Genomic DNA, 24,493 nt, shown 5'->3' on the forward strand with positions numbered 1-24,493 from the left:
ACCTGCCCTGGGTCGAGGCCCCGCCATGGGTGGGCGGGACTTGGGGGTGAAGAGGCTGTGTTGGCTACTGGATCATAACTGCTGAGGAGAGAGCAGCACAAGGATCCTCCCTGGTGTCAGGCAGAGCTCTTCAGGGAGGTGGGCTCTGGGAGGGCTCCGTGCCTCTGCTCAGCTGAGCTCCAGCCAGAAGCCTTAGGAGCCAGAGCAGGTGCAGAACTGCAGCTGCTGGCCAGCTCTCAGAGGGGAGCTGGACTCTTCCTGGGCTGCAGGAGCCAGGACAGCCAGGCTCAACTCCACCTGAACCATGCCAGCCAACCTCACGGAGGGCAGCCCGGACTCCAAGGGCTCCAGCGGGACCACGCAGACCCCGGATGCTTCCCCAGCCCTCTGCACCGAAACGATGACTTTCACTGAAGTGGTGGAAGGGGAGGAGTGGGGCTCCTTCTACTACTCCTTTAAGGTAAGTTTCCTGCTTTCCAGTCTGAACGGATTTTAAATGAGACAAGTAGAATTTAAGAGACCCAATTAAACTATCATTGCCAATACTGTGAATGGGTATAGTTTGTTTTCCCTACCGAAAAGAGTAAAAGGAAAAAAAAAAAAGCAACAACAACAACAACCAATGAGCTAAGGCAAAGAGTTTTTCATATTGTCTAAGGACCTATAGTGTAGTTTTTTTCTGAATACTGGTCTTTTGTTCTGCTGCTGCTGCTGCTGAAAACATGTGAATCTTGAGTAACATTTATGTTAACTTCATGCCTAAGAGTCTGCAAAGTGGATGATTTTACTCCCCCCCCTTAGATAAAAGCACTTTTAATTAATTCTATAGTAGTGCTTGAAATATTGCCTGTTTCTTGTAGGGGTTATTGCCGTGAGTTTTCTGCTAGGAACATCAGAGGTGTGGAAAGCCCACATCCCCCAGGACAGTGCCTGGTGCAAACGAAGACGTAAGCAGTAAGGAGGGAAGGTCCATACTCTTATTGAACCTATGCTTTGAACATCAGTGAGAAATAGATTCTTTGATTGTAGTTTGTGGTGCCATCCTTTGCAACAAGTTGCCTCCTAGAACAAAGGAGGAATCCGACTTTGGTGAATTTCACCTTCAAAGCATCCAAGGGCCATACTGAGGAAATGATCCTCATTAACCTAATCCTGTTCCCTCTTTTGCAACAAGATTGGTCAGAAATCAGGCATCTGGAAAACGACAGTTCTCTGCTTCTTGTATCAGAAGGCAGGCCTGTCAGGGTATTTCACACGCTGCCTGAATGTGCTTTAAGTGGTGGCAGTAATTCCCAGGTCTCCAACTGGTTTTTTATACCAAAAAGGAAAATACTTCAAAAAAAAAAAAAAAAAAAACATTCTAGCAGTTTTTTTTTTTTAGTCCTCTGGGTGTTCTTGAAATGATTTAGTTTTTTTTTTTTTTTAACATTTATTTATTTTTGAGACAGAGAGAGACAGAGCATGAATGGGGGAGGGGCAGAGAGAGAGGGAGACACAGAATCGGAAGCAGGCTCCAGGCTCTGGGCCATCAGCCCAGAGCCCGACGCGGGGCTCGAACTCACGGACCGCAAGATCGTGACCTGAGCTGAAGTCGGACGCTCAACCAACTGAGCCACCCAGGCGCCCCGAAATGATTTAGTTTTTACCCCACAAAATAGAATTACTGTAACATCCACCTCTCTACCGGAGCTTTGCTTCTTTGCAAACACTCAAAATAAAACTTTCTTTTTTTTTTTTTTAATTTTGTTTTAACATTTATTTATTTTTGAGACAGAGAGAGACAGAGCATGAACCGGGGAGGGTCAGAGAGAGGGAGACACAGAATCCGAAACAGGCTCCAGGCTCTGAGCTGTCAGCACAGAGCCCAACGCGGGGCTCGAACTCACAAACCGTGAGATCATGACCTGAGCCGAAGTCGGCCGCTTAACCGACTGAGCCACCCAGGCGCCCCTCAAAATAAAACTTTCAACAGGGAGCAATCTCGGAAGGCAGCCTCCTGCTCCTCAAAAACCAAGAGACAAAATAACAAAGCAGAGCCTGAACAAGTCACTTAGGCTGGCTCCATGGGTCCAGCCCCTCAGAACCACCTCCTAATGCATGCACACACCCTGCCCAGCTGCCCAGCTCCAAGACAGAAAATAGAAACTGAAATTGGAGTTTGTTGTCATTTACCTTTGACTGAATAATCCCCTTTATGAAATCAGCTTGCAGACCCAGAGATTCTGTCTTGGGGAAGCAGGCTCTGTGCACCCAGGAGACAGACACAGCTCCTTCTCAGTGACACTGCTTCTGAAGCCTCTCTGATATTTATAAAACATGACAGTAAACAGAATGAAGAGAGAATGGCCATTGCAACAGGGATAATAATCAGCAATAAGGCAATACTCAGTCTCCACTGAAATCTCATTGGCCATTTTTTGAATATAGCTCCTAAGGGGATATTTTGAATATTCAGACAAACCACCCCCCCTCACCCCCCCCCCTCCCCCGCTGGTTCTCTACTAGTGTTTATACTCTGTCCTAGCAACACCATCTCTGGGCACTAAGGAGAATCCTATCACTTTTTTCTTTTAAATCTCCTTCCTTTTCATGTTTGCCCTCAAACACCTGGACCAGTGTACAAGGAAAAGAGGATAAAAGAGAAGAATTGTTTGTCTGGGAGCTTAGAACGTTTCACTTTTGACCCATGCAATCATTGACTAAAACACAGTGATTTGTAGTTACAAGGCAGGTGCTGGTGTTTGTGGGAACCTAGCTTAAATGTTTCAGGGTAACCTTTCCCCAGGGTCCTCTCTGAACAGGGCAGTTCTGTTACATTGGCGATACAGGAACAATGGTGATGCAAACCCTTATTCATTGGTCCTTTGATTTCACAGACTTCTCAAGAAGAAAGCCAGAACCGCTCCTCTTTACTGTCTCTCAAACGTGTATTTTTAATCCCCGTTCTCTACCGAAAGCAGTAAATATAAAAATAAAACAAATGGTATCAGCAGTAAAAGTAATAGAACCAACAGTAACAGGAATAGCCTTGCATTTCATTTGCTGTGGGCTTTCTTGGTGCCAGGAATCTTTCTAAAGGACTTCTGTGAAGTATCTCCTTTAATTCTCACACACTATGGTGTCTCTTTTCCACCTGGACTTGCCTTCCACCTTCATCTGTGTTTATATAAATTCTACCCGCTCTTAAGTCTCCTCTTGAATTGCTTCCTCCTCGAAGCCCCCCTTGACCCATCTCTCCTCTGAGTTCCAGTCGTGCCAAGGAGTGTAACTGTCTTCTTGCCACTTAATCTGTCTTCAGCTGCTACTTCAGTACGTGCCTAGGAGATATCTAATAGTCATTAAGCTCCTTGAGGGAAAGGAATGCTTGATTTCTGTTTCCTATTCCCCAGAAACCAGCACCAGGCTAGACATAATAAATGTTTACTACACAAATGAAGTGTGGTATTCTGTTTCTGTCAACTGCCCACATTTTGTCAGATTGGCTAATAGAAAGCTTGCTTGCTCCGTAACAGAGTTGGGGGAGTGGGTATCTTATCAACCATGACTGCACATGGCAGCCCCTGCCTTGCCTCGTCTCTACGCTCTGTACTGGCCAAAGTCCTTCTCTGCAGGAACATTCGAATCATCCTTGTCTCATTTCTAAGCCAACATGACCAAGGTAAGTTATGGATGCCAGTGGATGGGGTATGGAATTCGTTGTGGTGCCATAGACTAGAACCTACTACTGATCTAGGCCCGAGAAACTGTACTTACCGTGTTGCAGCCTTACTAGTCTCAGCAGTCCTGTTTAGTCCACACACCTGGGCTTCTGACTTAGTTTCCTGCTTAGCCTTCAGGTTCTCCTCTGAACTCCAAAGCTCTCTTGGCAGGAGAAAAGACATCCCTGGGTAGGTATGGTTAGCTTTTCCTTCCACAGGCTTAGACCTTTTCCCTTCTTCCCATTTCCACCCCCAAAGTCTTACCGCCACTCCCCACTGCTCTAGCCTACTCTGCTGTGTAACCATGTCCTTGGATATAGGCAAGAAGGTTAGAGGTGAGTTCGCCACCCCCTTCCTCTATCATTGGCTTCATGTTACCAATCCTATGTGGTCCTGGGTTCAAGGTTCCCAGCTCAAGCCCCGGTTTCTTTCATAGTTTCTGTTATGCCCAGAATTCGTGATCCCCAAAGACCACTAGGGAGCCGAGTCCGATGCAAAAGCAAAAGAGCCTTTATTCGAGCTAGCTCGAGCTCAATCCCCTACCTGCACCGACGCAGCGGTGAGATACCAGGGAGAGAGAGCGAGTTTCAAAAGCACAAAGGTTTTATAGGGGTCTAGGGGCAGTTGGTTAGGTAATGGCTGTGGCCTCAGCCGATTGGCTGGGGAAGGGTTGTGGCCTCGGCCGATTGGCTGGGGAAGGGTCGGAGTCCTGTTACACAGGTCACTGGGCGTGTTTTGATCGGGAAGTTTGAACAGGTGAGCGGGAGGTTACTCAAGGGGAGGAGGCGCGGTCTGAGGTTTCTGCGATTTTCCCGGAAAAGGGGTCATGTCGGGGACATAGTCACTCAAGGTGGAGGACACAGAACAAGATGGAGTCGGCTGGCATAGGCCCGCCCTTTCATTCCCCCCTTGTCATGTAGCTTAGGGACCCAATCATGGGACCTGCTGCATTTATGGTGACAAGGAGAACAGAGTTTGGAGGTTTACACAAAGTTCTGGGAAGCAAGTGTCCCTGGGATGGCTCTGGGAGGTCTGATTAAGTATTGTCCCTGAGCTGGTGTCTATGATCTGCCAGGTCATGTTTTGGGGGGCGTGGGAACTCCCGGCAGCATGAGCAATGACAAGCAGAGTTAATAGAGTTACCAATATTAGGTGGGTCAAATGCGCTGTAGCTTGAGCTTGAGCGGGTTGTGTTGGTCCCGACTGATGGCCCATCGCGTGACGAAGTCCTTCCGGATCGAGGAGGGGTCCGCTGGCCGAACATGGGTGTGATGGACCCAGGTCGCGATGCCGTCTACTTTGAGAGCGGTGGGGGTTGTCAGCACCACGATGTAGGGTCCCTTCCAGCGCGGCTCGAGGGTCTCTCGGTGGTGCCTCTTGACGTAGACCCAGTCTCCTGGCCTGTACTGATGAGGTGTCGGGGTCGGGCCAGCCTCATAGATGGCACGGAGGCGCGGCCAAATGTCCTCGTGCGCCCTCTGGAGCCCTCTCAAGGAAAGAAAAAGTTCTTGATCTTTAAACTCAGCAATAAGTTCAGCTCGAAGGCTGGGAATAACAGGGGGTGGCCTGCCAAACATGATCTCGTAGGGAGTAAAACCCAGAGTGTAAGGAGTGTTTCTAACCCGGTAAAGAGCGTACGGTAGGAGAGTCACCCAGTCCCCGCCAGTCTCCATGGTTAATTTGGTAAGGGTCTCTTTTAGGGTTCTATTCATTCTTTCTACCTGTCCTGAGCTCTGGGGCCTATAAGCACAATGTAATTTCCAGTTTGCCCCCACCACCTTGGCTACTACCTGTGTTACCTGTGAAATAAAAGCTGGTCCATTGTCTGATCCTACCATGGCAGGAAAACCATACCTGGGTAAGATGTCTTCTAGTAGCTTCTTAGCCACCGTCTGAGCCGTTTCATGCTTGGTTGGGTATGCCTCCACCCAGCCAGAGAAGGTGTCTGTAAATACTAAAAGATATTTATAACCATACTTTCCTGGTTTGACTTCAGTGAAGTTGACTTCCCATTGGGCTCCCAGTCTGGTGCCTCTGAGCCTGGTTCCTTTTTTATTTGATGTGGCTCTCGCGTTGGTGAGTTGGCAGGTCTTGCAGGCAGATACAACTTGCTCTATTTTGGTGTCCTGTTGGTGAATCTTGATTCCGGCATGTCGGATTAAATCTTTTAATTTTCGGGCCCCCATGTGAGTAGACCAATGCATGTGCTCTAATATTGAGAATCCGAGCTGGTCTGGCAGCACGAGCTCCTTGTTAGGTGTATACCACCATCCCTTTATCTCCTGGGCCATGGGGAGTTTCTTGATCTGCTGTAACTCCTCCTGGGAGTATTTGGGCTGGTCTGGTAAAACTGGGTCTCCCGGGTCCGGTAGTTGTATGGTCATGGTGGGGACTGGAGTAAGGGCTACTGCCTTGGCTGCCTGGTCAGCCTTTCGATTACCTCTAGCTACTGGGTTATCAGGTTTTTGGTGCCCTTGGCAGTGGATAATGGCTAGCTTGGCAGGAAGCCATAAGGCCGTAAGCAGGTTAAGTATCTCCTGCTTATTTTTTATGGTCTGTCCTTCTGCCGTCAGTAACCCCCTCTCCTGATAAATTGCCCCATGAATATGAGCTGTGGCAAATGCATAACGGCTGTCTGTGTAGATGTTAAGCCGTTTTCCAGCTCCCAGCATCAGCGCCTTGGTGAGGGCTATGAGCTCTGCTCTCTGAGCTGACGTTCCAGAGGGTAGAGCCTCCGCCCATAGGTGTCCGTTTCGGTGACCACCGCTGCACCCGCATACCTGTGTCCGTCTCGCACAAAGCTGCTGCCATCAATGAACCAAGTAGCCTCGGCATCGGGGAGGGGCCGGTCGGTCAGGTCCATCCGGAATCCATGTACTTGTTCCAGGATTCCCGCACAGTCATGTAGTGGAGCACCTAGGTCAGGGTCGGGCAGCAGGGTTGCAGGATTGAGGGCTGCACTGGGGTGGAACCGCACTCGTGGAGGGTTGAGTAGGAGGCTCTGGTAATGAGTCACACATGTGTTGCTCATCCATCTATCCGGAGGCTGTTTCAGGACCCCTTCAATGGCGTGTGGGGTCGTGATCCAGATCTCCTGTCCTAGGGTCAGCTTGTCTGAATCCTTGACTAGGAGTGCTGTCGCCGCAATAATTCTTAGGCATGGTGGCCAGCCGGCAGCCACTGGGTCTAGTTTCTTAGACAGGTAAGCCACTGGGCGGTTCCAGGGGCCTAAGGCTTGAGTTAGAACCCCTTTTGCTATTCCCTTATGTTCGTCTACAAAGAGGTGGAAGGGTTTCATAATGTCTGGTAGGCCCAGGGCTGGGGCACTTAGGAGGGCCTTTTTTAACTGATTAAAGGCAATTTCTTCTTTTTCAGTCCATTTAAATGTTTTCCCCTCTTTGGTAGCTTCATACAGGGGCCTGGCAATCTCAGCAAAACCTGGAACCCAGAGGCGGCAGTAGCCGGCTGATCCTAGGAATTCCCTCACTTCTCTTCGGGAGGTGGGAGTAGGGATCTTTAGGACAGTTTCTTTTCTGGCATCTGATAACCACTGCTGTCCGCCCTCCAGGATATATACCAGGTAACTTACCCTCTCCCTGCATATCTGAGCCTTCTTCGCGGATGCCCGGTACCCTAAGGCCCCCAGGGTAGCCAGCAGGTCCTGGGTCCCTTGTTCACAGTCTTTGGCCCTGTCGGCAGCAATCAGGATGTCATCTACGTACTGTAGAAGGGTGAGGCCAGGGTGCTCCCTTCTGTACTCACCCAGGTCCTCGTGTAGTGCCTCGTCGAAGATGGTGGGTTAATTTTTGAATCCCTGAGGTAGCCGTGTCCAGGTGAGTTGCCCACTGTAGCCCTCCTCCGGATCATGCCACTCGAAGGCGAACAGGGGTTGGCTCTGGGGTGCCAGCGGCAGACTGAAGAAGGCTTCCTTTAAATCTAGTACAGTATACCAGACCCTGGAGGGCGCCAAGGAGCTCAAGAGAGTATATGGGTTGGGAACAGTTGGGTGTATGTCCGCGACCCTCTTATTTACTTCCCGGAGGTCTTGTACCGGTAGGTAGTCATTTGTGTGAGGCTTTTTGACCAGCAGTAGGGGGGTGTTCCAGGCAGACTGGCAAGGAACTAGTACCCCTAGGCTTCGTAGTCTCCGGATGTGTGGCTGGATCCCCTTCCGGGCCTCCTGAGACATGGGGTATTGTTTGATCCTTACCGGACTCTCTCCTGGCTTGAGCTCTACCAGGACTGGGGTCCTGTGAGCGGCTAGTCCCATTCCCCCCGTCTCTGCCCAAACCGAGGGGAATTCTTGTAGCCATCTGTCTATATTATCCTCTCTCGGGAGCGCCTCCTGGTGGAGGAGGTATTCATCCTCCAGTTTCATGGTCAGTACCTGGATGGGGTGGCCCTTGCCATCGGTGACCTGAGCCCCCCCTTGTCTGAAAGTTATCTGAGCTCCAATCTTGGTCAATAAGTCCCGTCCTAACAGCGGGTAGGGGCATTCTGGTATTACCATAAAGGAGTGGGATACCCGGCCCGTTCCCAAATCTACTGTTCTTTGGGTAGTCCATGAATACTGGCTCATACCAGTTGCCCCTTGTACCCAGGACTTCTCGCTGGCTAGTTTTCCTTGTGGGGTGTGGAGGACCGAATGTTGTGCTCCGGTGTCGACAAGGAAGTCAACAGGGGTCCCCTCCACTTTAAGAGTTACCCTGGGTTCGGGGAGAGGGTCCGAACCCCGACTCCCCTAATCACTTAGTTCATCTAGCTCTAGGACTTTTACTCGATCAGTCTTGCTTCCCTTCCCGCTGGCCCTTTTTGGACAATCTCGGGCCCAATGCCCTATCTCCTTGCCGTATGTGCACTGATCTTTCTGCAGCCTCTGCTTTCCCCCCTTGGTGGTTCCTTTACCTTTTCTTGCATCGTCTGCCAGCTGCCAGAGACGGCGGTCTCGTTCCTCAGGGGAGTCAGCAGTGGTAGCTAGTAGTATTCTGGCCAGGTCTCGAGTCTGCTTACTGCTGGCAGCCGCCATGGCTCGAGCCTGCTTGTCCTCAGGAGGCTCCCGGTTTTATATACCTTTTCGGCTACCACCAGTAAGTCCTGCAGACTTTTTTCTCCTAGTCTATCTATTTTCTGTAATTTTCTCCTAATGTCTATGGCCGATTGGTTTACAAAGGCCATGATAACAGCTGCCTTGCTTTCCAGGGCCTCTGGATCCATGGGGGTATAGGTACGGAATGCCTCCATGATCCGTTCTAAAAAGGCAGCCAGAGATTCATCTTTTCCCTGTTGTACATTTCCTACCTTGGCCAAATTGGTTGGCTTTCTAGCAGCCATTCGGAGACCTCCCATTAGAGTCTGGTGGTAGACCCGGAGCCTCTCCTTACCTTCTGCCGTGTTGAAATCCCACTGGGGCCGAGTTAAGGGGAAGGAGGCATCTATCTGAGCCTGGTTGGTGGCGGGATTCCCGTCTGCGCCCGGAACTAGTTTTCAGGCCTCATTGAGGATTCTTTCTCTTTCTTCAGTCGTGAACAGGACCTGCAAAAGCTGCTGGCAATCATCCCACGTGGGCTGATGGGTAAAAAGAACAGAGTCTAATAAATCAATAAGCCCTGCCTGTTTCTCAGAAAATTTAGGATTCTGAGCTTTCCAATTGTAGAGGTCACTAGTGGCGAAAGGCCAATAGTGATGGGGCTGACTCCCCTCCGCGTCTGGGGGTCCGGTGGCTCGCAGGGGCAGAATAGTGGAGTCGGCGGCAGAGGCGGATTGCTCCCTCTGAGCCCTTTGGTAAAGGGCGGGCTTCCCACTGGAGCGTTTCCGCCTCCCGCTCTCGGAACAGCGTCTGCCTCCCCCGAAGGGGGAGGATGGTGTTCTTCCAGCATCCTAGAGGGGTTATACGGGGGAGGAAAAATTAATTCTTCTTCAGTACCCCTCTGTAAGACAGGGTAGAGGGGTGCTGAAGGCTGGATAAGACTTTTCTTCTTCTTTGTCCCCTGCAAAGCAAGAATGGGTTTTGGCTCCGGAGGGAGCGGGGCTAGGAAGGGCTTAAGCCAAGAGGGTGGGTCTTCTACAAGGTCCTGCCAAGTGATAATGTAAGGGAGCTGATCAAGATGGCCCGTCTTAGGCCGAGAGATGATACTCCTGACTTGGTGGATGGTAGGGAGGTCGAAGGTCCCCTCTGGTGGCCATCCGACATTGAAAGTTGGCCACTCACTAGAACAAAAAAACTGCCACCGACCCTTTCGGACTTCCACACTGAGGTTGTTAGCTCTTCCCCTCACATCCTTAAAGTGATCAATCATAATACTTAGAGGAGTAGTCTGAGTCTGTCCCATAACGTCCGTCCAGTAAGTCCACAGAACAAAACAGAGAAACACAAAAACAGACAAACAGAGGGCCCCTAGAAAGTCTTCCAACTCCATGGAAGCAAAACTGAAAGCTAGCTTAGACATTTGAGGGGATTCCATGTCCCTCCAAAACCGATGAGGGGATTCCACGTCCCTCCAAAGACGACGGCCTCACGCCGACCAGCGGGAGCGACCCGCCTCGTCTCAGACCTTTGAGGGGATTCCACGTCCCTCCAGAAGGGAGAATCGGAACGTCTTCCGAAACTCCCGGCCCGTGGTCCTCCTGTGCGTCCACTTAGACCTCGTCGGGCACTACCAGAATTCCAGAAATGAGCTCACACAGAAAAGACAGAACAAACAGATAGACACTAACCGTGACCAGTCAGCCTCTCCGGGTCGGGGGTCCCTCGGGGGTCTTGGGGATCCCGGGCCGAGCCCCCAAATGTTATGCCCAGAATTCGTGATCCCCAAAGACCACTAGGGAGCCGAGTCCGATGCAAAAGCAAAAGAACCTTTATTCGAGCTAGCTCGAGCTCAATCCCCTACCTGCACCGACGCAGCGGTGAGATACCAGGGAGAGAGAGCGAGTTTCAAAAGCACAAAGGTTTTATAGGGGTCTAGGGGCAGTTGGTTAGGTAATGGCTGTGGCCTCAGCCGATTGGCTGGGGAAGGGTTGTGGCCTCGGCCGATTGGCTGGGGAAGGGTCGGAGTCCTGTTACGCAGGTCGCTGGGCGTGTTTTGATCGGGAAGTTTGAACAGGTGAGCGGGAGGTTACTCAAGGGGAGGAGGCGCGGTCTGAGGTTTCTGCGATTTTCCCGGAAAAGGGGTCATGTTGGGGACATAGTCACTCAAGGTGGAGGACACAGAACAAGATGGAGTCGGCTGGCGTAGGCCCGCCCTTTCAGTTTCCAATTTCAGGGTCCCATCCGCTTCACCTCTTCAGCTCCCAGTGATAGCATTAAACTCTACCAGAAATTCCCTAGGAGGATGGGACCTGGCTAATCAGAAAGTGAACGGAGGAGGTGAATATAAACCTGTCCAAGTGGAAGGCAAAGATGGAACTCTTCATTTTGCCCTTGAAGGTGCTAGCAATGCTTCCAGTATCTCTTAATGATGAGAAAATTAACTCAAAGTAACTGGGAGAGAAACCGGTCTGAATGAGTAAATTGGCAAAATTATATTTTAATGCAGATGAACTCATTTTTATTACTCTCAGGTGAGGGAAAAAACATCAACCAAGATTGCTAAACGTTACCTAATGACGATCTTTTATTGAATCTCCTTCAGTAAGTAGTTAACAAATGATATGCCATTAGTCTAACTATTGTTTATATGTAAATGGTTGCCGCTAAGTGCTTGAGGGTGATTGGACATGTTTCCCCCCCCCCCTTTGTTAGTGCAACCTCTTGTCTACTGTCTTATTGTTAATATTCTTGCTACACCTTTCCTCTTTGAATATAACAATAGCAAATTCTGTTTCAACTCATGTCCTTATCTCACACGAGGTTTTAGCAAGAGCTCAATTGAAAAAGTTTACGAAGACTTGCTTCTTTTCACTGTATTTCGGTTGACAACTCATTTCTAAGAACTTGACCTACCTGGGGCGCCTGGGTGACTCAATCAGTTGAGCGGCTGACTTCGGCTCAGGTCATGATCTCGTGGTCCATGAGTTCGAGCCCCGCATCGGGCTCTGTGCTGACAGCTCGGAGCCTGGAACCTGTTTCAGATTCTGTGTCTCCCTCTCTCTCTGACCCTCCCCCGTTCATGCTCTGTCTCTCTCTTTCTCAAAAATAAATAAACGTTAAAAAAAAAATTAAAAAAAAAAAAAAAAAGAACTTGACCTACCTACTAAGTACCAGCATTTTCACCTCAAATGACAGTGACTGTCATGTCAGCTCCTTTTTGCCCGCTGGCCTGAACCCTCCTCTTGTCCTGTCCCACCTGTTGGGGACTTGTTTGTCACCTTCCGTCTTGGATGCCAGGACAGTTGTCACTGATGCCCTTCCTGGAATCCAGGAGCCCTCGGTCCCTGACCTTCCCGTGTGATCTCCGGCAGATGACAACAAAGGGCTGGCCTTCACCTCATGCGTTTGTGTTTGCCCTCCTGTATGGTTTCACTCGGTGTGTTCATTTTCAGTACATTCGTGCAGTTGAACATGTGGCTGTTGGTGAGGAAACGACTACTAGTTTTGCTCACTTAAGTAACTGTTAAGGGTCTGCTATTTCCTGCCTGTTTCTGCTGTGCACACCCAGCGCTACACTCCCCACCCCCTACTGGGTAAGCTCTGCCTCCTCCAATTTTACTCTGTGTCCTTGAGAAAGACACAGCTGCTGCTGGCGGGCTCCTCGGGGATGGGGACGCCCTGCAATTCCCGAGCTCTGGACTCTAGTTTGTGAGAAAGGAACACCTGCTCAACTAAATTTCCCTTCGCATTGCTCACGCATCCGATGGCAGGAGACGTGATCTTCGTCAGTGCCAAGCGAACTCAGAATTGCGGTTTCTCCGCCCCCGAAGGGCTTTCCCATTTTCTGACTCAGGGAAGGTGTCTCGGCTTTCGGGATGCTGTCTCTGTGATGTGTTCACATGTGTGTGATGGGGGTAAGTGTGGGGGTCCGCCCTGAGGAGGGATCTGGGCAAGTCGGCCTCAGCGGAGACGAAAAGTCATTTCTGGCCTTCAGAAGTGGACATCCTTGGTCCAGACCCTCGCCTGGATCCCCATCGGGCCCTCGGGGCTACACCGCGTTCTGAGGCAGGGTACCTCTGTCACACTTCCTTTAGGCACACGGGTGTTCATAGCTCCCTCTTTCCCTCTCTCAATCCTGGCTCAGTTTTTGTGTCCTCCCCTCCCAGCTCCGGGCGGTGGGAAACACAGTGATGTCGTCTCTGGTGCCGCCTCTACCCACGCGACGATCATATCTGTACCACTCCTACCTCATGATAGCTGGGAAAGCCCCCAGAGACTGCCATTCCCTGGTTCCTATACAGTAAGTGGACTTCAGCGCCCTTTTAATCCTGTGCTCCCAAACTCAGAGGGTGTTATGTCTTCCTTGTTTTGTGCTGGTCTTTGGAGGGGGCAATGTAATACCCTCTCATCAGTGTCTACCCTTCCTCACATTCTATACCACTGTTGTCCTCTCTTACCGGCCTTCTCCGTCAGCCTTTCTTTGTGGAGGGGAGGCTGACTGCACTGCGTTCCTCTGAATTCATTATTCCAAGCTCTCAGCTCTGAACGCTCAAAAGACACATTCTCTTGCAAGGGGAAAAGCTATTTCTTTTCAAGGTATTTGAGATAACCTCCATGAGGCATTTTTTTTGAAAGCCTGACTTTGACTTGTTTCTCTCTGCCTACATTGGTAAAGATAATACCCTGAGGCCAGATGGGGTACAGCTCTCTGGCAGCCTGGGCTGGGGAAGGATCCAGCAAAGGGGTAGGAAGGGGCACATCCATTTATGCTTCAAAATGTCACCCTGTCATCCTGTTGATATAGTGGGTAAGAGTGTTTGGAGCCATGTACTCAAGTGGCCAAGAAATGTAACTTCATTCCTCTATCATTGAATCTAGCTTTTCTCTACATCTCAGTTGACCTGATTTCAGAAGTAGCTTAGTCATCCCCAGGTAAACTCAGGCTCTTGAATCTTCCCCATCGTTTTATTCAGGCGTAGCCTTTAAAGCCAGACTGCTGGGGTCAGGTACATGTGCCAGCACTATCTAGCTGCGTGACTTTGAGCAGCTCGCTTCTACCTGTGCCATGGTTTCCATGTCAGATAGATGACACGAACAGTTAAATGTCCTCCAGAGGGCTGCTGTGACAGGTTAAGTGATGGAATGCTTGTGAAGCCTTTCAGAAGAGTGAGTGGCCTAAAGGGTTCAATAAATATTATCTATTCTATACCCAGGAACTAGTTGTTTCACTCTTTTCCAAAGCTACTTTCTGAGAGATGAGGGGCCACCATTATCTCTATGGAAGAAGCTTTTGAATATTTTAAAAGATATCACTGCAGTTGAAGCCCTTTAGGATAGTTTTAATATGCATTAAGTCCTCAAACAGTGGTGGTGAATTGAGCTGTTTCTTTTCTCTCAATTAGACCATGAAAAATGGAGAGTCAGATATTTAAAGAAGATTCCATTTCTTACTTTATCATCTTGATATAATGTCTACTTTTTATCTAGGCAAGCTTAGTGGCCCAGTACAAGAAGGGCTATTTACAGAGATGGGAAATTATGCCCCATCCAGCAGAAGAAAGGACAGGCTTCTACTGTGGCAAAAAGATCTTCTGGGCCAAAACCACCCAAAGTCAGGATGAAATCATTAAGGAGTAATCCTCAGGGTTCTTGTCTTTTCTTTCTTTCTTTCTTTCTTTTTTATTTTTTATCCTAACTTTGGCAATATTGGTGGCTGCCTTAAAAATGATGGATCTTTTACACCCGTCAGCACTTTATAGTCCACAACATAATTTCACATGATTTTTTTTTTACTTACCATCAGCTCTAGGAGAGTTTAAAATAGCATTCTTGTTTTTTAACCAAAGGTGGGCACGAAATCTGAGAAAAGGTGAAAGTGTGAACTTCCTAAGAAATTAGAAAGAAAAAAAGAAAGAAGAAAAAAGAAACAAGATTCTGCTGCTGATTTTAGTCAGGATAGGTTAGGTTCTACAATAGTAAAAACCAAATCCTGAATATCTGTGGTTTAGCACATCAGAAGTTGCTTTATCTCTCACATCCCAGTTGCAAGCAGGTCAATTTGTAACTCTACCTTCTAGAACAAAATGGTTTCCAAGGAAGAACGCAAACCTTTCCTCATCTGCTCTGCCCTGAAATGGCACATGAGTTTGACTCAATTCCACTGGCAAGAATTAATTAGGTGACGGGCATGGGAAATGCAGCTTTATTGAACACCCCCAGTGTGGGGAGCATAGTGTACTGCTTAAAGTTTGGTTTGATCTTCACCTTCTACAGGATGAAACCCAGATTCTTTGACCTGACCTGAATATGTTCATAACTCATACATCATATGATGTAAGATACGCACATGAACACACACACGTACACAAACACACAAACACACACACACACACCACTAGATGTCAGTCATGGAAGGACAACTCTAGATCCTACTTCCCCAGCATAGTGTCTGACACATATTAGAAAAATGGTCAAGAAATACTTTGGTGAACGAAAAAGCGCATCAAAAAACAGTTGGTGCCACGGGGCGCCTGGGTGACTCAACTGGTTAAGTGTCTTCCTCTTGATTTCAGCTCGGGTCATGATCTCACGGTTTGTGGGACTGAGCCCCGTGTTGGCTTCAGCGTGGAGCCTGGGATTCTCTCTCCCTCTCTCTCTCTCTGCCCCTCCTTTGCATGTACTTGCTCTCTCACTCTCTGTCTCTCTCAAGATAAATAAACTTTTAAAAAAAGAATGGTTTGTGTCACAAGTTTATTTGTAATGTCTCAGTAAATTAATGTGAGCATATAAGAGTGGATAGAGTCTTCATCTTTATCCCACATGCCATTGCATTTGAATTTTAAAGGTACTGCAATTTGGGGGAGTTCCTGAGAGCAGCACAAGACCGTCTGACAGGGAAGTGGGTGTAGGCAAATCTTTAGACCCGAAGCAGACAATATGCGAGGTCTAACTGTACTTCTTTTCATGCTGCTAGCTCAGATTCCACACCTCAGGTCTGCAAACCATCCATCTCTGAGCCCCGAGACATCAGGCAGGTATTGGGAAAGGCGGATGTTAACACTCACATCCCTGCTCTCCACTGATGTGTTCTGACACCTGATTATAGAAGTCCAGCCATACAGGTCTTCCGCAAAGTACAGAGGCAAAGGCCACCATCTGTGGACAATAGGACCTGCTGAGTGGGGTGAATGGACTCAGCTCTGTCTACTAGAATCTCAGTCGAGCAGTCACACAGGATTGCTGTCTGCTGCCTCTAGTCACTGCCAGCAGAAACTGTCTGTCCTGTGAACAGTGAGACTACAGCTGATTTCTTAGGAGAGGACCTTATAGTAGGTACCAGGGAACCAAAAAAGGACATATCACTGTTGTGAAGGGCTGGTAAACTAATGCTTTAATTCAACAAATATTACTAAAATGACTTCAGCCTTTTAAGATCTTAATCCCTATAGATAAACATAAATAGTTCTCAATTTAATTTAAATTTTAAAATAAAATACTATATCTGACAATAAGTCAAAAGCATACATATAATTATGTAGAATACAATCTTTTCAACTATATTCTTTCCCTCCCCATATATCATGTATCCCTTTGCCCTACCAAATTGAGAATCGGATTGGTTTGATGGAGTATTACCTTAGGCACTGGGCGGGGGGTGGGGGGGGGTGGGTGTGGGTACAGAGATGAAAGAAACAGGTATCTTGCCTTTGGAAAGATACCAGACATTTAGTCAATAATTATAAAGAAAGAGGTTGCAGTCAAAAAAAGGGAAGAAAAGATGGGGAGGGCATGCAGGGAGTTGTATAAACGGATTGAAAAGAAGCATTTCTGCATAGAAAATCAAATAGATCTTGTAGAAGACAAGTAGAAGGGAAGCTTCAGGTTTAGATGAAAGAGTTAGGTAAAAAAGACCCAAGAGGGCCATTAGACTAAACAATATATATATATATATATATATATATATATATATATATATATATTTTTTTTTTTTTTTTTTTTTTTTTTATAGACAAGAAGATCTTTAAAGTTTTATTAGCAAAACTGTTAACAGTGAAAACTAATCAGAGAGAGGTTAATCAGGCTGCAGAGTGCTGGACAGATTGTAGGGAGGGGACCTTGGGGACCGAGAATCAGTTATGATGCCCTAACAAGAGGTGTCAGTGCTCAAGCAAGGATTGTCTTATCTGATAGTGGGGACAAAGAAGCAAGAGACCATCATGTCGGGTCACATGCAGAGTTTAGGGAATCAGAGAATGCAGGCTGAGGCAGAGAAGGAAGATGATATGGGGTTAAAATTCATAAGTTGGGGCGCCTGGGTGGGTCAGTCGTTTGAGCTTCCGACTTCGGCTCAGGTCACGATCTCGCGGTCTGTGAGTTCGAGCCCCCCGTCAGGCTCTGGGCTGATGGCTCAGAGCCTGGAGCCTGCTTCCGATTCTGTGTCTCCCTCTCTCTCTGCCCCTCCCCCGTTCATGCTCTGTCTCTCTCTGTCTCAAAAATAAATAAATGTTAAAAAAAAAAAATTTTAAATTCGTAAGTTGATCCCAAAATGTATATGAAAAGGCAAAGGAAATTGAATAGCCATAATAATTCTGAAAAAGTATAAAGTAAGGGGACTCATGCTAGCTGGTTTACAGACTTATTGTCAAGTTCCAGTGAGATATGGAGGGGATGCTAAACATCCAGAAATGGAAAAGAAATAGGCCCACACATACATGGTCAGTTAATTTTTGACCAAGGTAAAAAGCAGTTCAATGGAAACAGCAAAAATAGCGCAGGAACAAGGAATGAGTGGATCGCTACCTGTAAAAAGTGGACCCGTACCCAAAGCTTACACCTTCTAAGATGTAACCCCAAATGGATCATTTACCTAAGTTTAAAACCTAAAATAAAATACCTAGAAGAAAAGACTGGAGAAAATCTTTGTGACTGTGGATTAGGCAGAAGTTTCTTACACACAACACTGAAGACACAAACCATAAAAGAAAAAATTTGATAAATATGACTCTATTAAAATTAAGAACTTCTATAACTTGAAAGATGCTATAAAGAGAATTAAATGACTGGGGTCCCTGGGTGTCTCGGTTGAGGGTCCGACTCTTGATTTCAGCTCACGTCATGATCTCGCAGTTCGTGAGTTCAAGTTCCACATCGGGCTCTGCCCTGACAATGCAAAGCCTGCTTGGGAATCTGTCTCTCCCTCTCTCTCTGCGCCCCGCCCCGCTCATGCTCTCTTGCTCTCTCTCAAAACAAATAAACAAAAATTTTTAAAAAGGAATACTAATTACATATTAGGAGAAAATATCTATAAATAACATATATATCTAGTAGGAACTTTTTATCCAGAACATATAAAAAAATTCTTAGAGCTCAATAAGAAGAAAAAAATCTCAGTTTAAAAAAGTGACAAAAGTTTTGAATAGACATGTCACCAAAGAAAATACACAGATGGTAAATAAGTACATGAAAAGATGTTGAGCATCCTTAGTCATTAGGGAAATACAAAATAAAACCACAGTGAAATACCATCACATACTTATTAGAAGGGCGAAAATGAAAATATACTGACTGTATCAAGCACTGTTAAGGATGGGAAGCCATTAGAACCATCATACATTGCTGATGGCAAGATGGTAAGGACATTTTGGAAAACTTTTTGCCATTTTCTTATGAAGTTAAACATACATTTATTGTATGTTTAACCCCCAAATCCTACTCCTGGGCATTAACCCAAGGGAAATGAAACACATGTCTACCTAAGAGCCTGTATGTCAATAATTACCCTGCCTTCATTTAAAGATGCCGGAAAGCAGAACAACCCAAACATCCTGCAGCTGGAGAATGGATAAACAAACTATAATACACCCATTCAGTGGAATATTACTTAGCAATAACAAGGAATAAACTTACAGATCTACAAAACAACACAATGGATTTCAAGTGCATTATGCCAAGTGAAAGGAAATCAGACTCAAAATGCTACAGACTGTCATGATTTAATTTACATGTTATTGTTAAAAAAAAAAATGAAACTCTAAGGACAGAAAACAAATCGGTGGTTGCCATGGGCGGGGAGTGGGCAAAAGCTACACTACAATGAGCACAGGGGAATCTTTTTGAATGCTGGAACTATTTCGCACCCTGATTGTGAGGATGGTTACATCTGTCAAAACTCACAGAACTGTACACTCATAGGGCGAATTTTCTTCTGTATAAATTATACCTTAATAAAAAATTTATTCTCTAGAGATTCACATCGTGAGTTTAATTTTCAACCCAATGTGTTTCATTTAATAATCATAAATCCCCAAGTGACAGCATAAGGGAAGTATAGCTGAAGCCCCAGGAAGACCCAAAACAGGATCTAAATTCAGAAGATTAGTACAGAGTTCAAGATAGATGAGTCTCCAAAAGCAGCAAATATGCATCAAAATGGACAGAAAGATGAAGGTCCCACTTGACACGGGTCTTTGCTCACACGTCATCTCCTCAAGAGTCTTCTTCAACTTCTATGACATTATATTACACATCCGTGTGTGAAACTATGCTCATGAGGACCAAAACTTCACTTTGTTTGATCCTGCGTCTCCAGTGTCAGCAACCATGCTGGCCCTGATGAGACCCTCAGAGAGTCTTTTTTTTTTTTTTTTTTAACATTTATTTATTTTTGAGACAGAGAGAGAGACAGAGCATGAAGGGGGGAGGGGCAGAGAGAGAAGGAGACACAGAATCGGAAGCAGGCTCCAGGCTCTGAGCCATCAGCCCAGAGCCCGATGCCAGGCTTGAACTCACGGACCACGAGATCGTGACCTGAGCTGAAGTCGGACGCTTAACCAACTGCGCCACCCAGGCACCCCCCTCGGAGAGTCTTAAAGAGTGAATGGACTCTATTGTGGACTTAAGATAGGTATAAATATCAACAAAGAACTCAAGGCACAGCTCTACGAATGCTTTTCTAGGGTCTTCTTTATTCTACTTTACAAGTAGACATCAACCATTAGCCGCTTAGCATGAATCTTAAGTCTGTAATAGCTAGTGCTGGTGAGAAATAATGATGAGGCTTCCTAATTTTGGAGAACATCAACAGATTTGTGAAAGGCTTTGGATGAAACTGGAGAAGGCAAAGGTGTGCTCGGGAACAGACGTTGAATGGGCAGTGCCGTTTGGTTGACCCCATAGCTAATCTCAAATCCCTTCTCACGTTCCCAGCCAAGTACTCACTGTCCTAGTGTCCCTTGCAGTTAAAAGTAGTTCAGTTTGGGAAACTTAATTTAAAAAGCCTGTGAGATTTCTGAGAAAAAGTTTCTCCTTTTCTGATAAAAGGAGAAAGATACGGCTGGCATTTTATTTTTTCCCTTCTGTCTGCCTTGAATTCTGACACAATGCATGGAACTGTGGCAGCCACTTTGTGACCGCAAGAGAAAAGCCAACGCAAGTTCGACGAGTCAAAGACAGCCGCCACCTAACTTCAGATTTCTTATTATATGAAAAAAATATTTGTTTAAGTCACCGTTAAATGGACTTTCTTTATTTTCGAGCCGAACAATTTCCCAATATATACAAAAACCAAGTGCAAAACTACATGTTTGGAAGACAGGGCCTTGAAAAAGGGCCACAGAGAATCAAATAGACATTTCATTTCTTTTGTTCCACATTTGGTTGGTACAGCGGCTGGCTATGCTCAGTTTTTCTCATCCTGCTATTATCCAGATTACGAAGGCATTGAATAGAGTTTTATAAACATTGATTCAGACTGGATCGTATGTATCTGAGTAACTACGAAAAAGTATCTCCCCTTTCTGAAAGAAAAAAGCTTAAATTTTTCAGACTGATTCTCCACGTTTCGGATAATGACAGTGTTATTCACTTGTGCAATTTTATGAAAAAATACGGAAAGCACTTTTTAAATATTATCTTAAAAAACTACCCAAAACATTAAGTCGTTTTTCATGACAGCTCAGCAAGAGGAGTTTCTATTCTTCCTAAAGTGTGAGGAATCATATCCTTTCCTGACACTTTAAAACGACCAAGAAGAGTGTGAGACATTAGCTCTGGACCCTGAAACCAATTCCATACTGTGCAATCCGGAACACCTCCCAGAGCTGCTCTCCCCTCATGTAGCTCTGCTGTGGGAGCAGAGCAACGACTACTTCACCGCAGGATGCTGAAGAAGGGAAGGAGCCCGTTCTCATGTGGAAGATGGATTTTGGGGGAGAGAAAGAGGAAGGCAGTCATGGAGGAGCTCTACTCATTAATCTCCTATGAGGGTGCCCGCAAACTGAGAGTGGGTGAGTGGCGAAGGCTGATGCCCTTCCCCTTGAAAACCAGCCTCCCAGACTCTCCACCACCCAGATTCTCCACCCACCTGCACTCTCCACTCTCCAACTCTCTATTCTCCCAGATTCTCTACTCACCCTACTCTCCACTCACCCAGATTCCCCACCCACACAGGTTCTCCACCCACCCATACTGTCCACTCTCCAACTCTCTACTCTCCCAGATTCTCTACTCACCCAGATTCTCCATTTGCCTACGCTCTCCACACTCCCCAATTCTCTACCCACCCACACTGTTCACACCCCCAGATTCTGCACCCTCCCACACTGTTCACACTCCCAGATTCTCCACCCACCCAGATTCCCCACCCACCACACTCTCTACCAGGGTATTCCCCTAATACCAAAGGTAAATAAAGCAGAAACTTCCAGGGATTCCTCCCCTATTTATGTTTCATTTTTGGAAGGAAAGAGACAGTTCTCCCACAGATAGAAGTAAGTTGTTGAAGAGGAATAAGAAGGAAGCATAACCTTGACACAAACAACAATCAGTTAGGCTTTCCCACACTGTCAAGAGCTATCTTTCCCTTCACTATCTCTGCTGCCTGCTCTCATACCTGCCTGCCCAGGCATTCAGCTTTGACCTTCCATGCTCTGCCTTGAAAACTTTTTTTCTCCCTCTTTTCCCTAGTCCTCCCTCCATCTAAAAACATTCTTCCCCAACAAGCTGATTCCAAGTATCAGCATAAAAGCCTTTCTGAGTAAGGGAGTTCTTTCCCAGCGGTGTCTCTCCCCACAGCGCCCTTAACCTTCCAAGGCTATTTGCATTTTAAAGAGCATTTTGCTTAACATAAACAATCCCCTACTCTCTGAGCATCCTGGACTGAGATAGTGAAGATCACAGGGTCTAGAGGAGTTGTTAGAGTTCCTTGAAGAATTGACAGCAAGGGGGAAAAGGGCTCCCCTTAATTCTTCTTTTTCTGGCTCCCAAAGGCTATTGCCCAGCTCCTCTGCTGGGCTGGAGCCCTGATTCACCCAGGCCTGCAGTGTTCCGACTCTGCACCTGATAAGAGGTCTCCCACGGCACTCAGAATTCTATTCACGTACAGATATCGAGCCGAAGTCTTTGCTCAAGGACCATTATTCACAACTCATAATTTAATAAAAAATGAAATGGAATATTGTTAGGGCCCGAACGCAAGTTTCCTTCCTTTCATCTAGTATTGTGGACTATTGCCCTTGGCAACACATAGCAATCTATGCAAATAGAAGATATTCTTTCAACTGAGGATAAATTTAATTTTCTTTCCAATGCATTATTTCTTTTTGAGGATTTTTTTTTTCCTAGGTTGGGATAAAAATGCAAAAGGTATTCAAGAATACAGACACTACTTGCCCAAAATAAAACTTAGGATAATTTATTGAATGCTACCCGCCAAGCACTTTGTTTTCTCCATCAATTATTTCATTTTCTCCTTCATTACTCAGGTTAAACTAGGTTATGTGGTGGTAGCAAGTAACCAGGTATTATCAGACAGCTAAAATTATGTTTATTTCCTGCTCATGCCACATGTTTATTTTGGGTTAACAAGGAGCCCCTGCTTATTGTAGTTACTCAGGGACACAGGCTGACGGAGGCTCCATCTCAACACAGGCTGCCATGATACCAGGGCTGAAAGACAGACAGAAAATGTGAACCCTGTCCTGGCTCTTATAGCTGCTACCCAGAAATGACACATATCACTTCTGCTCACAATTCATTGGCCAAAGTCAGTCCGCGGTCAGATCTGATATCAAAGGAGAAAGGAAAGAGCATCCTCCCTCTGGGAGAGGCAGGGGCTATTGGTGATCAGAACTGTGTGTGCAGCTCCTGTAACTCTGAAACAGGCATTATTATCCTTGATTTACAGAGAGAAAAGGTGAGGCTCATAGAAGATAAGTTCACAGAATAATCAGTTGTCCAAAAATGTGAACCCCATCGGATCTGGTTCAGAAGCACATGCTCTCTGCACCGTAACAGAACCCCACAAAGATGTTCCTCAGAACTCTAACTATGTGGACCGTGGCCAACAAAGTCTGGGAAAATGCACATATTATATATCACCATATATAATGTAGTGGCCTATTTAAGTTTCTGAGAAGTCTTACAGTAAAGAAAGCAGTTTAATTTTGCTTAATCAGAAGTTCCCAAATTTATCTGACCACAGAACATCACGATGTTACCTCTAATAATATGCCATCGAGACAATGGTCCTGGAACACACCTGAGAAAATTCTCTACCAAATCATGTTCTTTCCCCATGGAACCTGCGGAATAACCTAACAGAATGACCTGTTTGGGCAGATGAAGCCCAGAGAGGTAAAGCCATCTTCCCAAAGTCACACAGCCAATAAATGGTAGAGACAGGACAGAATTGTAGTCTCTAGATATCTAAGTCAGAGCTCCTGGTTGGCTTGTGGAAGGATCGTGAAAATACAAGAATCCCTTATAAACTGGAAAGTATTAGTCAACTTTAACATAGCATTAATTCTTGAAATATATAAAATATTTGAATAAATGAAAAAACATGTGGGGCTTCAGGATAGGAAGGTTAAATTGTGTGAAGATGTCAATTCCTCCCAAATTACCTTATAATGTCTAAAACAATTTTAGCCAAAATTTCAATGTGATTGTTTTATTTTGATAAAATAATTCAAAAGCTTATAAAAAGCAGGTGAGAAAAATGAAGAGATTTTTAATATAAATGCTAATGAGGAAGAGGCATTTTTCCCTATCAGCTCTTAATAAATATACATCTGCATTAAGCAAAAACATTTCAGAAATAGCACAGTAATTGGCATCAATAATAATACAAATTTGACCTAAACATAAAGTTCTTGTGCATTAATGAACTTAATACTACAAAGAAACTACAAAAATTAGTAAGAAAGAATGCATATTTTAGCAATAAAAGTAGAAGGTGGGTGGGTGATGATTCTTATATCACATAAGGTTATAAGATCGGTTTCACTTGGATTTTGAAATGAAGTTTTTACAAAATAGCTAGAAAAAAGCGTAATTATCAGACTGATTTTGGGATGAGCAAGAACTTTCTGAGTTTAAAAATAAAAATTTAAAGGGAAACAAAAACAGAAAATTATTTGCAACAGATCTAAGTCTGTTACTATTATAGCTAATAATAGTACATAATTGTGTGATGAATATAACATGATTAAAGCCTTTAATATATAATGAGCACATAGGAGGAAAAGATATTTCTAATGGAAAAATGGGCAAAAGAAATAAAAACAATTTTAGATTAAATGCGGAGCTAAAAGAACATATAAAAAATATTGTCTGCTAGTGTCTGAACAATACAAACTTAACAATGAGACATATCAAATTGGCAAAGATTAAAGAAAAATACTACGTAAAGCATGTGACAGTTCTGTAAAACTGTTAAGAGAATAAATCAGGGCAACTGACATGTTTTCTGGAGAGCAATTTGGTAATACAC

The 24,493-nt window shown here is 45.7% G+C and overlaps 1 protein-coding gene across 2 annotated transcripts in view; it reads left to right on the forward strand.

The window, feature by feature from the left end:
- The first annotated feature begins 304 nt into the window (after positions 1-304).
- The window catches only part of NPSR1 (neuropeptide S receptor 1), a 160,213-nt gene continuing 136,024 nt past the window's right edge, over positions 305-24,493 (forward strand). For both annotated transcript variants that reach the window (XM_042921855.1, XM_042921865.1), the window contains exon 1: positions 305-460. In XM_042921855.1, the coding sequence (XP_042777789.1) occupies positions 305-460 (156 nt within the window). The remainder of the gene's footprint in view (positions 461-24,493) is intronic.

The sequence above is a fragment of the Panthera leo genome, chromosome A2 (assembly GCF_018350215.1).
Source record: "Panthera leo isolate Ple1 chromosome A2, P.leo_Ple1_pat1.1, whole genome shotgun sequence".
Classification (NCBI taxonomy): domain Eukaryota; kingdom Metazoa; phylum Chordata; class Mammalia; order Carnivora; family Felidae; genus Panthera; species Panthera leo.